This window comes from Carassius gibelio, chromosome B13 (assembly GCF_023724105.1).
Source record: "Carassius gibelio isolate Cgi1373 ecotype wild population from Czech Republic chromosome B13, carGib1.2-hapl.c, whole genome shotgun sequence".
Classification (NCBI taxonomy): domain Eukaryota; kingdom Metazoa; phylum Chordata; class Actinopteri; order Cypriniformes; family Cyprinidae; genus Carassius; species Carassius gibelio.
Window position 1 is genome coordinate 13,344,315 of NC_068408.1, and position 18,370 is coordinate 13,362,684.

Below are 18,370 nucleotides of genomic sequence, written 5' to 3' on the forward strand. Positions count from 1 at the left end.
CTCATAATGTGATATAGAATGCTGTAAGGAAAGAACAAGATTATTCCCATACGAAACAAAATGTAACAATAATGCAATTATAAAAAATATTAAAAAGATGGGTAGGCTAATTGTCCTCAGCATTGATAATAATAAAAAGGTTATCTGAGCACTAAATCAGCATATTGAAATATCTATTAAATTGTAAATAAATAAAATCGTACCAAGCCCTAAACATTTTTAAACCATAATTATATCATAAATATACATAAATATCATAAAGTATGTTTTAGACTTTGCCACATAAATCATCCCATATGTGAGACGAGACGATAAATAGATAAAAGAAAAAAAGGGGAAAATATGACCATACACTAACACTGAAATGAACAAATCTAGGGATGAGAATATCATACAGACTTTAGGACAGATTAATCTGAGCTACAGCATAGCCACATGCTAACAATCATTAAAACACCTTAGCAACCACATGGCAACATCCTTTTCAACCAGAATTTCCGCACCTTAAACTAAATCCAGCCTGCCCTCTGGGAATCTTGCTTGCATGAAGCATTTCTCTTTTTTTTCATTTCCTCTGCCTCAGCATTTCCCAGAAATCTCTCCTGAAAGGGAGCGGAATCACAGGAAAAACCTGGTTAGTCACAGTGAAGAGGACAACAAATATCTGTTTGAGCATGTCTAAAAGATCCAGGTTGAGCCACCAGGGAATGTCTCCTGAGAAAGCCTTGGTTTATTTTGAGTGATGCGCTTTTACTTAGAGTTTCTTGTTTGTCTGATGGTTGCTCAGAGAGGTAAAACATGGAAACAAAAAAGCGTCTTAAGAGTTCTCTTTCTCCACTCTGTATTTGTGGCAGGAGGGAGGCTGGACCAAAGCATATGGCTTTGAAGCAAAGTGGAAGCAGATCTGTGGGTCTCCATGGAGATGTTCTCTTCCTCTAACCAGTATTGGGGAAAAAAATAATAATAACAATAAATAAATAAATAACAAAAATAAAATGCTCTCACTAATAGCACAGGCAGCAAAATTTAATCTTGCAGATTGATAATTATTGTTAAGAAAATTATAATTGTACAATTTTGTCTAAATGAATACAAAAGCAATTAAAATTTGAAAAAATTACTATTTTAAAGGAATTTACGCATTACAACATTCAAATGTACAGCATGCAGACGTTGATATTTGTTTAGATTACATTTTACAGTGTTATTAGATTATTTGTGTTTTAAAGACTAACCTGAAGTGTATGTTATATGAGGACAAGTGTAAGATAAAAGTAAAAATAAAAGTGAACATGCACAATTAAATATTGACTGATTAACTAGCTCTTGTAAAGTGTGCATGATATATATTTTTAAAGAAATTTTTCACCAAGTATTTAATTGATCAAAAGTAACAGTAAACACATTGACAATGCTAAAATATAGATTTTTTTCTTTCAAAAAATTTACTAATCAAATTAATTATCATAATTTCCACAAAAATATTAAGCAGCACAACTGTTTTCACCATTCATAATAATATATTTTGTTTTCTTTAGTACCATTTTGGCATATTAGAATGATTTCTGAAAGATCACGTGACACTTATGACTGGAGTAATGATTATAAAAAATCCAACTTTGCTAACACAAGAATAAATTATATATTACAATATATTAAAATAGAAAATGGCTTTTTAAAAATTGTAATAATATTTCACTATATTACAGCTTTTATAGTTTTTTTGTTGTTGTTTGTTTTTAGATCAAATAAATGCAGACCTGTTGAGCATAAGATACTTTTTTTCAAAACCATGAAAAATTCTATCAAAACTATTGAACAGTAAATTAAAAAGAAAAGTCTAATAATGCATGGTCCATAACCAATCGCCTATATGGCGCATTTTAAAGTGTTTATGTCTGTAGGAGCAAAGACTAAAATGGAGAAACAGAAAGGCAAACACAGAAACAGAGAGAACGAGTGAGTGACAGTCTCTCAAAAGAGAGAGACAAGCTGTGTTTATAACTGCAATATTGACGTTTCCGTAAAGTGCACAACAAGCACATTTTCAGTGTTTTCTCTGCTCTGATTGTGCAAATGCAGCTCAAATAGCCAGAGAAAGAGATCTGAAACTGAGCCTTTTAGGCGAGGGTGGTGTAAACTGTAAACAAAGGCCATTTAAGAGCACACAACATGCTGTGCAAAAGGCATTGTCCAAATCAGGAGTTCCTATGAGAACACTGACCGCTTCCATGTGTCTTCAGTGGACACTGCAGAATAAATGCAGACGTTTGACAAGTAAGCAGTTCTGCTTCTTTAGAGGAACATGAATATGACTGACACAAGAGGAAAAAACTCTCTCTCCCACTACAAAACGTTCATTATTGAGGACTATAAAGGCTTTTATTATTTGTTCAAGACCAAAAAGGGCAACTTAGTTCACTTTGCAGCTTTCCAAGAACAGCTGTAGAAGGTTTAAGTGGTTTCAAGTTGTTTTCTATGTGTGTGTGTGTGTGTGTGTGTTTTGTGAATGGGTGTACAGGGTAACTACCTGCCTAACTACCCAAGCAGCATCGCAACATGGACATCCCACTGATCAAAGGTGCTGTATAAAAAGTTTTTGATAATACTAAATCTGTAAAATACCATAATATGTTTGCAGATATTTAAGAAACATGCTAAGTTAACGTTTATTTGAAAAACAATGCTACAGTCAGTTATTCTACTTTGAAAATGTGCGCTCTAGGCCGAAATATCTGTCACGGTTTTGGTTTGTGAAACCCGCCCACTGCCAATTTGCCCAATAGAGTATTGGCACCACAGGTTGCCAGATGTGAATCCTACATACAGCACATTTAATCACAGTTTCTTGTTCTTTCTGGACTACTCTATACATTTCCGGTGTTAATCGCGGCTTTTATGTGACTGTATTCTTTGCTGTTGTTTTTGCATCCTCTTTTTGGGCACGATTAGACGTGTGTATGGTGACTTTGTACAAACCCGATTCCAAAAAAGTTGGGACACTGTACAAATTGTAAATAAAAAAACAGAATGCAATGATGTGGAAGTTTAAATTTTCAATATTTTATTCAGAATACAACATAGATGATACATCAAATGTTTAAACTGAGAAAATGTATCATTTTAAGGTAAAAATAAGTTGATTTTAAATTTCATGGCATCAGCACATCTCAAAAAAGTTGGGACAAGGCCATGTTTACCACTGTGTGGCATGCCCTCTTCTTTTTATAACAGTCTGTAAACGTCTGGGGACTGAGGAGACAAGTTGCTCAAGTTTAGAAATAGGAATGTTGTCCCATTCTTGTCTAATACAGGCTTCTAGTTGCTCAACTGTCTTAGGTCTTCTTTGTCGCATCTTCCTCTTTATGATGTGCCAAATGTTTTCTATGGGTGAAAGATCTGGCAGGCAGCAGGCTGGCTATTTCAGTAATCGGAACCTAATTCTACGCAGTCATGATGTTGTAATTGATGCAGTATGTGGTCTGGCATTTTCATGTTGGAAAATGCAAAGTCTTCCCTGAAAGAGACGACGTCTGTATGGGAGCATATGTTGTTCTAGAACTTGGATATACCTTTCAGCATTGATTATGCCTTTCCAGATGTGTAAGCTGCCCATGCCACATTTACTCATGCAACCCCATACAACTTGGGTTGTCCTTGTTCGCTTTACTCCGGACGACATGGCGTCCCAGTTTTCCAAAAATAACTTCAAATTTTGGTTTGTCTGACCACAGAACAGTTTTCCACTTTGCCACAGTCCATTTTAAATGAGCCTTGGCCCAGAGAAAACGCCTGTGCTTCTGGATTGTTTAGATATGCCATCTTTTTTTAGTTTTAGCCGTCAAAATCAAATGGCACATTGGATTGTGTTCTGTATGTTATGCAATGCCGTCTAAGGGCCCGATGATCACGGGCATCCAGTATGGGTTCTCCGGCCTTGACAGAGATTGTTCCAGATTCTCTGAATCTTTGGATGATATTATGCACTGTAGATGATGATAACTGCAAATTCTTTGCAATTTTTCTCAGAGAAACTCCTTTCTGATATTGCTCTAATATTTTTCGCCGCAGCATTGGTGGAATTGGTGATCCTCTCCCCATCTTGACATCTTGAAGTTTATGAGATTTGTAAATTATTCCATTCCTTTTTTACTCACAATTTGTACAGCGTCCCAACTTTTTTTTGTAATCGGGTTTGTACATTTATAATCAGACCCACAGTGCTCACAATAAAATTTTAGTTTTTGTCTGTAAAATTTGAGTCATTGAGGTAAAAAAATTTCAGTGACTGGGCAAAAACAGTCAACACATTCTTAGAAATAAAGATACATATAGTCATGTAGGTTTGGAATGACATGATGATGATTTTTATATTGTGTTTTTATTCAGTTTTGTGTTTATTTATTTATTAGTTATTTTAGTTCTTCAAGTTAAACTGACCTAAAATAATAAATTATGCCTTGGCAACTGAAATAAAATAAGTTTATATTTTAATATTTTATTTCTGTTTTAGTTTTAATTTTAGGTAATATTCCTTGGGTGCACTATTAAAGACATATCAACATTACAGAATTTTCCTGGGACTAAACAACAGAAATGTAGAAAGAAAATGTTTCGGCTGAACACTAAAAAGATTTAACAATAAATAAATAAATAAATATTGTGGTCCTCCTGACATCAGTATGGCAACCACAAAGAGGAAACAAAGAGAAAATAGACAGGTGAAAAAAGATGAGAGTAGACATTTTAATCATCTGCCTGAGCCTCTGTGTGTAGTCACATTTCAGCTGAGCAGTCCTACACACTCTCTCTGCCGTAAGCCTAAGGTCAGCACTGCTCTCAAAGGTCAGGTCACATGACTCATTTGCTAGCCAAATGTCCAACTGTGTACACAGGAATACAAAAACAGGAGCACGCTTCAGTTAGAAGAAATCAACACAACATAATAAGATCAGAATTTATAGGTTAGCTGTAATTGTTCAGATCAATCATTGATTTTCATTAAATGACTATATTGAAGGATTTAACCTGAATCAATGATTTGTCATAAAATCAATTCCAGTGGATAAACTTATAGGTAAAGTTAATTGCTGATATTGGTTCAAAGGTCATAATCTATTATCATCGCTTCCAGTCAGTCACTGTTACTGCTTGAGCAACATTAATTGCCGTGTGACAGACAATGGGAGTTGATGGATGAAGAGATAATTAACAGCTCATTAGCTTCAGTAATCAAGCTAATGATGGGCTGTCTTGATTGTTATGATGCATTTGCGAATATTCAGGAAGTGCCAAGGAGGATTTGTGCACTGGCAGAACTCCTGAAGATTCATGGGAGAGCAGAGCACATGAAAAATTAAATGACTACACATACACTAAGGATGAAAGAATGCTGAGGAAGGGAGATTCTGCCTGCAAAGCCCAATAAACGGAGAGAAGGAAAGAGCATGTATTGTGAGGAATAAAATTATTATAATTTATTAAATAATTATAAAATATTCTTATAATTAAAACATTTATGAACATGTAAAAAAAAAAAAGAAGAAGAATATTCGATGACAAAGTAATACTATTAGTAAGTATTTACTATTTAGTAAGTGCTTTCTATTTAAAAATATATTAGATAATGCATATTTCTTGTTCCGGCAAAGCTAAGAAATCATTTTAATATCCTGATTTTGCACAATAAATCTTTATTATTATTATTATTAATGTTGAAAACAGTTGTGATGTTAATATTTTTTGTGGAAACCATGATCAGGATTCTTTGATGAACAAAGTTCAAAGCAAAGTTCAGTAGAATGTTTTTTTAATAAATGCTGAAAACATAAATATTACACTGTATCAATGTCTTTACTATTGCTTTTAATTAATTTAATACAAACTTGGTGAATACAGTATTGATATCAATGGCAAAACAAGTTAGTTTTGTTAACAGCATCATACAGTAATAGGTCTCCAGTCTGCTATCACTTTGTCAAAAATAGCCTGAACTATTGATGTCCAAGTTTCTTTTCTGAGATTGATTCTCACAGTCTGTAATGATAACTTAGGGCCTTCATTCATACATTTAACCAGTGTTGTCATTCCCAACATTTGTGTATGTGTAGTAAAAAAACAGGTTTGAACATCAGGATATGAGCAAGACTTATTCTCTAGTGTGATGTGTAGACTTCTACAGCCGTGTTAAAGGAAGAATGGTTTTAAACAGCGGAGTAAGGAAACCCTCAACCTGTGCCAAGGCGCCAGGCTGGTGTTGGAGACGGGTGGGGGAGCGGGCATCTGGACACGAGCGAGAGCTTAAGAGCACAGCTCACTCTTTAACGGCAAGATCAAGGAGATGCTTGGCAAGAAACACAGCCTCCTAAAACACCAGGACCCCACTTGGAAACATTCACCCAAATCCGCCCACAGAAAAAAACAAAAACAAAAGCAGGCAGGCCACGCTGTGTTACAGACGCAAAGCTGCTCCCTTTACACCTCATAACAGCAGAGCTGGGCCGTTACACACTGAGCTCACTGCAGATACAATGGCTCCCCATGGAAAATGACCTCCTGCTCTGTTTTATTTCTGGACAGATGTCAAATCATATGTTTTGCTCTATCTCACCATCCATAAGACTTGACATTCCTCTGTATTCACTGCAGATTAAGTGTTTCCCTCAAGCCTAAAACACTCCCCTTTTCTACTCTAATCACATATAAAATATAAAAGTCATGCCAACGCATATAAAATAACAGTATTTATGACATACAGTGGCCCCAAAGTATATGGACACTGAAGCCTTATTTAAAACATATATGCATTATTTCACTGCATTTAAAAACCAAAATTTCAAACTATGTGGCTTCTGCAAACATACAATCAAATTGTTTCAACAATTAACTTTTTGAGCCATTTTTGCATTACTTATCCAATGTTTGTCTTATTTTGAATTTACGATAACATTAAAATGTTTGAGGTCAGCAAGTTGTTTTCTAAAGAATTAATACTTTTATTATTTCATTACTGACTGATTTTAAGAAAGTATTAAATTACAATTTAAAGAATTTTAAATTGTAAAAAATGTTCACAGCATTACTGCATTAACATACCTTATTATTTTTACTGTATTTTTGATTATCAATAAATGCAGGCTTTATGAGCATAAGGACCTTCTTTCAAATACAGTAAAATAGTCTTACCAACTCCAAATATATTATTCTATTTCTTTTTATTTTACATTTCAATTTTATATTAATTAATTTTGTTTTTAGTTTTACAGTAAATTTCCTGATTTTGCCGTTACGTTCCATGCTCTCTCTCTCTCTCTCTCTCTCTATATATATATATATATATTTTTTTATGAATGAATGAATGAATGAATGAATGCATGCCTGTGTGTGTATATATATGTATATTTTTTTTTGTAGTGCTGTCAAACGATTAATCACGATTAATCGCATCCAAAATAAAAGTTTTTATATAATATATGTATGTGTACTGTTTGTTTATTATGTACATTTAAATACACACACATACAGTATATATTTAGAAAATATTTACATGTGTATACATTTATATAAATATTATAATTTATATAAATATATTTCATATGTAAACAAAATATTTTTCTAAAATATATAAATGCATGTGTTTGTATTTATATATACATAGTAAATATACACAGTACACACTCATATATTATGTAAACAAAAACTTTTATTTTGGATGCGATTAAACACAATTAATCGTTTGACAACAGTAACATTTTGTTATATAATAAAAAGGAATTTATACATTTTTAAATATGGCAACACTGTCCAAATATTTTTGGTGCCACTAAAAACATATAGCCCGGCTATAAGAAAATGTATGAAGTTCCTGAGCAACAAGCAAACTGAGCAGTGAAGTGGAATCAGATACTAACAGTGTGCTGTAGTTGATCCCATCTACGGTAAATGCATTGCAGGGGGAAAGAGGAGAGCTTCAAAAGAAGAGGGAGACGGTCAATCAATAGACCCGCAGAGTATCGATGACCCCTTTGTTCATCCTCGCCTCTCCCTCAGACCCGTTTTAATTGGCCTCTTCACATTGTCAAAGAGTGTGGAGCACAATGTAGCCTAGTGCATCGAATTACACAGAAGATCATACAATAAACCATGCAAATAAACAATGAATAACAATGAGGAAAATAATGAGGAACAGATTAGAAACGTCAAATTGTTTATACTAATTCTGTCAGAAATTAAAAGTGGGTGTGAAAGTGTTTACCATGGGATCTTATACAGTCATTAACCAAATCTCAAATCAAACTCAACAATAGCAGCTAAAAGAGTTGACTTTTCTCACAGTAGTAATACATTTATAAACTTTAATGTCTTCATTATAGGTGACGTGTCTGGTCTTCACCTTGGCCAGAAACCCACTGTTAACCACTGAATTGGTCACAGCTCATGGGTCTCTATGGTTTAAAACACAAATTATGTTCTCGAGCCAGTGAGCCCCAAGAGAAACAATAGCAAAGTCTGTGTCGGTGAGATTATTCACTCATAAGCAACACAAGGGTTAGTGTCTGACTTACTGATAGTCCTGATACAGGACTAATACCTCTGTGGACTCATAAAACAGAGGAGAACAAATAAAAGACATGACAATATTTCATTTTAGAAAACATCACATGATCTTAAGGTTCATAGAATCCAATACATGCTCCAATATGAACATTCTACTATCAGAACTGATTTTCAGAAATGAAACTTCTTGCTGACTTCTTCCTTAATCATATTGAGGTGTTGCATCCATTGTGACATTAGTCATCTGGCATGCTAAGTTCCTTAGAAAAACTATAATTTTCCTGTTTTATCTGTGCTATTGAACCAAAAGAGCTGGTAGACTGTGTTAGGTTTTCTTTATGTGTGGGGTGCTAAACCTCTTACCAGGTGGTGTGCAGTTCTTTTCAACCGGCGCTTCCTGAGTGAAGTTGCTGTCAATGTCAGAGTCCTGCAGCAGCCTGCGGCTTTCCCACCTCTCACTATCTTCATCTGAGAGACTGGAGATGCCATAACCTGTAAAACACATAGAAAAAAATTATTGTCACTAACCGCAGCTAGATTTATCTACGTATTTAGGTTAGAAAAGATATGACCAATTGACAAATTTGACACAAACTCTTAAATATTGCAATCCTCATACAAGGGACCCACTTACAAAACATAAAAAGTGCACAATTTATGATAAATATGTGATATGGCATGAATATGATATGACAAATATGTGTAAAGTGTTGTCTAGAAATGTACTTTCTATTAAACTACTCTTTTTCTGCTAATATTATTTACACTAGCCTACTGTTCAGGCTTGGTAAGAGTTGATTTGATGTTTTTGAAAGAAGACTTGTATTCTCATGCATTTATTAGATAAAAAAAAATCCAGTCATACCATATTTTGAAATATTCTTAAGTTTAAAATAGCTGGTCTTTATTTTAATATATATTTTAAAATGCATTTTATTTCAGTGATGGCAAAGCCATTACTCCAGTCAATGTCGCATGAACCTTCAGAAATAATACTAACATGCTGTTCAAGAAACATTTCTTATAAAATGCATTAATTTCATAATTAATGTTGAAAAGAGTTGTGATTCTTGAGTATTTATTTATTTTTATTTATGGAACCATTTCATATTTCTTTTATTAATAGAAAAAAATAGAAAGATTACTTTTTGTAGTAATGTAAAATCTTTTCTGTCACTTTTGATCAAATCACTGCATTTACTGAGGATAAACATATTGCAAATGCTAAGTGATATCAAATGCTGAGCATTTTCACTTAAATCTAAAGCAAATAACTGCTTTATAAAAGAGAATGCAGATCAGATTGTATATTGAATGTAATTTGGACAGCACAAATACATAATGCACATATTCACATGGAAAAGACAGAGACAGCATGTCATGTGAGTGTGACAGTCATTTACAACTATTACAATTATTTGGAACTTATAAAAATGACCGATGGTAAATAGAAATGCAAGGGCCTTGAATGTCAAAGTTAGAATTACAGACTTTTTCCCCAATCTATTATTATCCAGTGTTATTATACAAACTAAAAATCCTCAACACAGCTGAGTCTCACACTCACGGCTCTAAGTTGGGCTCATCACAGTGTTGTTTTGGGCAGGTTTGACCAGTCCAGCCCAGTATTAATGTGTGATATCTCCTATTCACACTGCATTCACAGGGACACAGTGAGCCAGAATGTGTTACATACTGTTAAAACTCTCATAGGCTCCACTTCTCATTTGTATTACTGTGAGCTGTAGAGCCCCGGAAGTCAGCTGGCGAATATTCATGAGGACCGTCTGTGGTGCGGAGTGAAGCAGAGGCGTAATAAAAGTGACATCACATGGCGAATGCTCCTGCAGCAGCGTCTCGGCCTGAGTTTGTCTGGTCTGGGAGGGGGTGATTATTCTGGCAGCGCTGTCATCTGGGTCACACTGTCCTCAAGCGTCTCTGCCCTTACTCCACTCCACTCTACCGTCTTCCTGCGCAACTCCTTTCATTTACCGCTCCAGTCGCTATAAATAAAACCTCTATATTTATCAAAAAACAGCACTCATGGGGCTTCGGGGCTGTGGGGTGCATTATGATGTTACGCAATGATGTGACGCATTTTGACATTGTGATGTGATGTGAACAGTGATACAGAACTAGGATACGGTTGTAAGAAGAGTGTCAGAACACCCTGTTCCTCTTAGGTACTGATAGGAAACTTGAGTTTGTCTTTATCAACAAAAAGACAAAAAAGTTCAAACCGATCCAGACACTGACATTCCTAGTAAAAACTGTTTAATAATTCATCACCCCCTGAGATGTCACAAGAATCATGTAGTGAAGTGAAGACGGTTGTGACACTTTTGGCAAATGTGACACCTTAGCATCTTCTTTATAGTAAAGAGACAGCAGGGATCTGTCCAGGACATGAGAGACTAGCGAGCGAAGCATGAAACCGAGCCACACAGATGCTTCATCGGTATATGATCCCTCCGTCTTTCAAAAGGGGAATTTATCATGCCGCTTATTTGAATATGCTGTCTCTGTTGTTTTAATACCCGATTCACTAAAGGAATTATGTAAATTAGATAGCAGCAAAAATGTGCTCACAAAATCTATGCTAAATGCAATTTTGCATGCTGCAATTCTAAATTTTGCAGGCCAGTTCTGAGTGTTGGGTTTTAGAGGGTGCAGCCGACTAATTTGGCCAAAGTTCTTTTGTGGCTTTCAGTAAAAGTCCCTCTCGAGGAAAGTCATTTAAATGGCCATATTTGCAATGCCTCTGGGCAGCTCTTTCTGGCATGCAAGTCTAACTCCCACCTCTATAGGGAATTACCAAAATCTCAAAAACTTTTCAAATTCACGTTCAAATTATGTATTTTGAACCATCTACAATATTGGCATTAACTATTCCTTAAATTTTAATTATATGCTCAAATGCATATTTCAAGTTGGTCCAGCCAATGCGCATGTACAATCCCAAGCATGTGTCTCAGGACACTGACTGTTTCTATGGGAACTGGAGTTTCCAACAGCAGCTGCAGGGACGCAATGACTTTACCAGTTGGCGACTGCCTCTTTTTTTTAGGAGACGGGACTTATTCTGATATATTGCACACTTTTTCCTATTTCTAGTAATATGAATAAATCTTGCAAAATACATGGTCTTTAACTGGGAAGTTGATTGCCTATCAAACTGAATGGGGAAAAACAGATTGTTTCAGTATTATAAATCGGCAATAAAATGGTACCATAAATGAACCTAAATGCTGTAATGTATAATTCTGAATAGTGTGCTTATACATCTTCATCATTTGTACATCATTTGATTCTAATAATACCTACTGACATGATCAATTGAAAATCATCATCTCTTTTAAATTAAATTCAATGCTAATTTCAGAAAGCAAATAGAATTGAGTTTTGGAATAAGGTTCAGAAAAGAACGCCAATGGTTAAATGTTAAATATGTTAAAATTGACTATGGTTGGTTAGTAAACAGGCTAAGGAATGTTTTGTTATTGCACAGCAAAGTTGTCACAGTGCGTCTGGTCTGTGTATCACTGGGTGTCCACTAGAGGTCTCACTTTCCCTTATTTGGTCACCTTCCTCCTTGTTGTGTAATTGATTGTTTCCCCACCTGTCTCCTGTTTCCCTATTATCCTTCTGTGTATAAATACCCAGTCTGTCTTAATCTGTGTTACGGAGTCCTTGTTGAATGTCGTTTGGATGTACTTTCCTGGGTCTGTTTTCCCGTGTGTTTTTGTGTTTGCATCTCATGGTTTTGACCCGGCCTGGACTGTTTATTCTTTTGGATTTGCCCTATAAATAAAGATACATACCTGCACATGGTTCTCTCTTCTCGTTCCTGAAACGCCTCCCGTGACAGAAGGACTCCGTCACCAAGAGAACCAGCAGGTATGTCTGCCCATGCCTCATCCCCAGTCACAGAGCGGGACAGAGGCGGTTTTGAAGGAACTCGCCTGGTGGTTTTCCGCGGAACCAGGGGAGGTCGTCGAGGAGGAGGTGGGCGAGAGGAAGCACGGCGCAAGATGGCCACCGACCCAGCGCCGCTGTGGTGCGTAACCACCAACCCCGCACCACGAGGCCAGATGGAAGCCATCCTCACCCCACAGGGCAAGATGGCTGGCAGCTCAACACCAACGCCCAAGAAGGCCGCTGATACCCTTCTCGACTACTTCGAGATGCTATCGAGAATACTAGAAGTTCCCAAGACTGTTCACGTCATGGCTGCTGAGCCAGCGCTTCAGCACAAGATGGCCGTTAACCCAGCGCCACAGCTCAAGATGGCCGCTGAGCCAGCGCCACAGCACAAGATGGCCGCCAGCCCAGAGCCACAGCACAAGATGGCCACCAGCCCAGCGCCACAGCACACGATGGCCGCCAGCTTAGAGCCACAGACCAAGATGGCCACCAGTTTAGAGCCACAGCACAAGACGGCCGCCAGCCCAGAGCCACAGCACAAGATGGCTGATTCAACGCCTGAGTCGCCAGTACAGGTGCCACCGACTCGCCGTCATAGAGGGCGGAGGACGAGGAGACAGGCGTCGACCATACCTCAAGGCCTGGAGAACGTTCCCGAGCGGACCGTTTCCGTTCCCGAGGCGGTGCCCGATGCTGTTCCAGACGCCGAGGCGGTGCCCAATGCTGTTCCAGAGGTCGAGGCGGTGCCCGATGCTGTTCTGGAGGTCGAAGTGGGGCCCGATGCCGAGGCCGTGCCCAATGCTGTTCTGGAGGTCGAGGTGGTGTCCGATACCGAGGCGGTGTCCGAGGTCGTGGCCGATATGGTTTTGGAGGCCGAGGCGGTGACCGATGCTGTTCCGGAGGCCGAGGCGGTGCCCAATGCTGTTCCAGAGGTCGAAGCGAAACCCGACGCTGTTCTGGAGGTCGGGGCGGTGCCCGATGCTGTTCCAGAGGGCGAGGCGAGGCCCGATGCTGTTCCAGAGGTCGAAGCGAAACCCGACGCTGTTCTGGAGGTCGGGGCGGTGCCCGATGCTGTTCCCGAGGCCGAGGCTGTTCCCGAGGCCGAGGCTGTTCCCGAGGCTGAGGCTGTTCCCGAGGAGGTGGCCGAGGCTGTTCGAGAGGCCGAGGCGGTGCCCGATGCAGTTCCCGAGGCGGTGCCCGATGCTGTTCCCGAGGCTGTGCCCGATGCTGTTCCCGAGGCCGAGGTCGTTCCCGAGGCGGTGCTCGATGCAGTTCCCGAGGCGGTGCCCGATGCAGTTCCCGAGGCGGTGCCCGAGGTCGTTCCCGATGTGGTGCTCGAGGTCGTTCCCGATGTGGTGCTCGATGCTGTTCTGGAGGCTGAGGCGGTGACCGATGCGGTTCCGGAGGCCGAGGCAGTGCCCGATGTTGAGGCAGTGCCCGAGGCGGTTCCAGAGGCCGAGGCGGTGCCCGAGGCCAAGTCCGATGCGGTGCCCGAGACTGCTCCCGAGGCCGTTACCAAGGCGGTGCTTGACGCCAATCCCGATGCAGTGTCCGAGGTCGCTCCCGATGTCTTGACCGAGGCGGTGCCCGATGCCTTGACCGAGGCGGTGCCCGAGACAGTTCCAGAGCCCGGACCAGTCACCGATGACCCTCCAGAGCCAGGGTCAGTCACCGGTTACCCTCCAGAGCCAAGTTAAGTCACTGGGTGGCCGGCTGCTCCGCCCTGGGGGACTCCGACATTGACCACAAGGACGTGGTGGTCGTCCGCTCCGCCCTGGGGGGCTCTGGCGGTGACCACAAGGCCGTGGCGGTCTTCCGCTCCGCCCTGGGGGACTCTGGCGGTGACCACGAGGACGTGGTGGTCGTCCGCTCCGCCCTGGGGGACTCTGGCGGTGACCATGAGGACGTGGTGGTCGTCCGCTCCGCCCTGGGGGACTCTGGCAGTGACCACACGGCTGTGGTGGTCGTCCGCTCTGCCCTGGGGGACTCTGACTTTGACCACAAGGTCGTGGTGGTCTTCCGCTCCGCCCTGGAGGGCTCTGGCCTTGACCACACGGCTGTGGTGGTCATCTGCTCCGCCCTGGTGGACGCCTCAACATGTCCTTCATGGACTTCTGTTTTGTGTTTTTTGAGTTCTGTTATGTTTCTGTCTGTTCCCTTTAGTTTGTCTGGCCCTCCTTCCCTCCCCCTGAACCTCCTCCGGTCCTCCTCCCTCCTGGTATCCCTGTTTTATGTTTACATTTCTGATGTTGTTTCCCATGTTTTCCTTTTCCGGCCCTCCGTCCCTCCCCCTGAGCCTCCACCTGTCCACCTCCCTCCTGGTCTCTGTGTTGTCTTGTCTTGGAGCGTCTGGGAGCCGCTCCGTAGAGGGGGGGTTATGTCACAGTGCGTCTGGTCTGTGTATCACTGGGTGTCCACTAGAGGTCTCACTTTCCCTTATTTGGTCACCTTCCTCCTTGTTGTGTAATTGATTGTTTCCCCACCTGTCTCCTGTTTCCCTATTATCCTTCTGTGTATAAATACCCAGTCTGTCTTAATCTGTGTTACGGAGTCCTTGTTGAATGTCGTTTGGATGTACTTTCCTGGGTCTGTTTTCCCGTGTGTTTTTGTGTTTGGATCTCATGGTTTTGACCCGGCCTGGACTGTTTATTCTTTTGGATTTGCCCTATAAATAAAGATACATACCTGCACATGGTTCTCTCTTCTCGTTCCTGAAACACCTCCCGTGACAAAAGTACCCTAACTGTTTAGTGAATTCTCTCTGAGTCTTTATTATTCACTCTACAAGGCTAAAACGCAACTAATTGGCTAAATAATTTACCATGTAGGCTATATCCTCAAACGCATGATAAAGAGGAAATAGCAGCTCCGTTAGAGTGAGCAAAGCTCTGCCTCATTGTGCCAGCTTCACTGGAGATATTGTGTTTCTCTCTGACATGCTGCACAGAAATGGCATTACCTGTGCAGCGAGCCAGAATGCACACGGCAAACACACACGCAGGAGGAGGCAAGAAGTTACTATGGAGATGTGACGTAACCGCAGAGACCAGAGGAGAACAGTGACGACATTCACGCTCAGATGGAGATGGCTAATCGAAACACATGAGTACACGTGCAGAGAATAAAAAATATTTTGAAGAATATTCTGATGATATATGCACTTACTTCATGTAAAATGTAAAAGCAATGTTCTTTTTTTTAAGAGACAGAATTTCTATCTCTTAAAAAAAAAGAACATTGCTTTTACATTTTACATTAAGTGTCATTGCATGTGAATAACTATAATCCTCCTTAAACATTTATATTAACACAGGAGGGTCTGAGATACTCCGCAGAAGTATTTTAGGCATTTCTAAGTAATGAATGTGAAAGTCTCAGCATGCAGCTGCACCAGAGAGCCCAAGGCACCTCTGCGAGACACCCCATTAAAGAGACAGTCCCTCACTGAGATTGAAAATGCACATGTGGTATAAAAATACTTATGTAACAATAAAGGTTCACACACCTTTTGACCAAAGTCAACTTTCATGACTTTTAAGTTTGAGATGATTATATAAGAATTTATTCATGTTTATATTGAGATAAAAAATATAGTAAATAAATTTATAATGTTGAACAAAATACATATATTCCCAAATAAATTCTGTTCTTTTGAACTTTCTATGCATATAGAAATAATCAAAAAAAAAATTAAAAAAAAAATAGTTTTCATTATAATTGAAAACTAAATATATTGAAACAGGAAGTTATATTATTAATTGCAATTATTTTTCACAATATTACTGGTTTTACTGTATTTTTAATCAAATAAATGCAGCCTCAATGAGTATAAGATGCATATATAAGCGATATATATGTGTGTATGTGTGGCTAGAAATTGTTGTGCATACAATCTGTCTCCGTCTCTATTCCTCTATATATATTTAGTCAAGCATAAGTAGAAAAAGCAGTTTAGACACGTCTAATGAATAATAAGGTTTAGATGCGCTACTGCATGTCTGCACCATCACCTTTATCATGAAATGTACAAGAAAAAGTCAACGACCATTTCCAAAAATTACATAGAAAATATTAAATAACCAAGTCCTTTATCCCCTCTTTGTTATAATCTACAAAGACAACATGGTGCATGTCATGAAGCAAAAGGCCTCTAGTATGATGTTAAATGCCCAGACCCTAGAGATAAACATGCCTTATATACTCAGTGCTTTACCATAAAACAGCATACAAATTTAGCTGAAAGACAAGGATGCATTATGGCAAAGGACCTCTCTCTACAAAGAAAGAGCCGTAGGTGCTTGTCCTGATGCTCAAGTGATTTCACAGAGAGCAAACATGACTAAGACAGATTATACAACTTTACTCTTTTTACTGCAGTGCTATTTCAAGGGACACTATTTGCAGATGCAAAATTATCTTGAATGAGGTCAAATTACAAAATAAACTGTAAATTAATGCAAAAGTAGGGTGACTTTAGTGTCACTGGATGCACTGTCACCCAACAATAATGCTCATTAAAGATTTACTCAAATATGATACTGTAATGGGCAGCATCATTAATGGAAAGGGTCTTATTTACTTCTCAGTAGTATTTTAGTCACTTCTTAGTAATGAATAATAAGGCCTCTAGGTGCATATGCCCAAACAGAGCCACAGAAAGTACTGATCATCATTCCCAAGAGTCTTCCATTAGTTATTTGTCATACATCAAAAGCTATTTACCTGCAATACCACACTAATTAAGGACCAGTTAATTGAAGTTTCACACACAAGCATACACTGGTCACCTTAAAGGTGAAGAGTTTAATATTTGTGCAACTAGTTGCACAAAAATAGAAAAAAGGTTTAAAGGTTTATCCTATCTCAAATTCAAACCATTGGTTGAACCAATGATGTTATCTGAAGAAAAAAAAAAGTGGTAGAGAAGCACATGCTTCACCTTTAACCATAAGGATATAAGACAAAACTATTTAGCTTCATTAAATAACATTTAATTTAAACTTTAAAAGGTGTTTTATTTATTTCAATTTTGCTGGTAATGCTATAGAAATCCTGTCATTAACATTGCTATTTCAATGAAAAAAGCTTGCAGAATGCAGATGCTTCTGCTATATTCTTTACACACTGTCAAACAGAAAATAGATTGCTCTTCCTTGCCACATCTGCAACACATCACCTGAGGACCTGTCCCACAGAAGACTGTCCCAGATAGCAGCTGTTGCGAAGAGGAACTACCCGGGAAATTCTATCCTATAGTTTCAGAGTATCCTTAGACATCCGACCCCATACTGTCAAAATGGATAAATATAACACTGCATACTTCCACGCTGCCAAAACCGTAATTACCTAGTTTATCTTCATTAGGCAAAAACTTGAATATGGGACAGTACTAGTCAAACAAAGTTAGACAGAGAAAAGCAAGGTAGAATTTAAGGTGTTGTGGAAACACTGTATTACATTAGTGATGTAACAGAAGACAAACATCTGTTTGGAAGAGGAACGGGGACCTTCCGGGACCACTAGGGTGTCAGCAGAAAAAAAGTGTAAAAATAAATAAATAATAATAATAATAAAATAAATAAATAAATATGATATATTTAAACATAGTAATATAAATAATTACTCACAATTATATATATATATATATATATATATATATATATATATATATATATATATATATATATATATATATATATATATATATAAATAACATTCCTTTTTTTTATAACGTATTGTCTTTATGGTATCACACTATTTATTTTAAAAGATATACATTTATTAATTTACTTATTTATTTATTTTAGGGAGGCAATAATTCTGAAGGGGATCGTCATATTTTTGGGTATATGATATAAAAAAACACCTAGAAAGAAACAAAAAATAAACT

General features: G+C 38.6%; 1 protein-coding gene across 1 annotated transcript in view; it reads right to left on the reverse strand.

Annotated features, from left to right (window-relative positions):
* slc24a3 (solute carrier family 24 member 3) overlaps positions 1–18,370 on the reverse strand; it is an 81,697-nt gene that overhangs the window by 53,275 nt on the left and 10,052 nt on the right. The window contains exon 2 of the mRNA XM_052573280.1: positions 8,920–9,048. Coding sequence (XP_052429240.1) covers positions 8,920–9,048 — 129 coding nt within the window. The remainder of the gene's footprint in view (positions 1–8,919; positions 9,049–18,370) is intronic.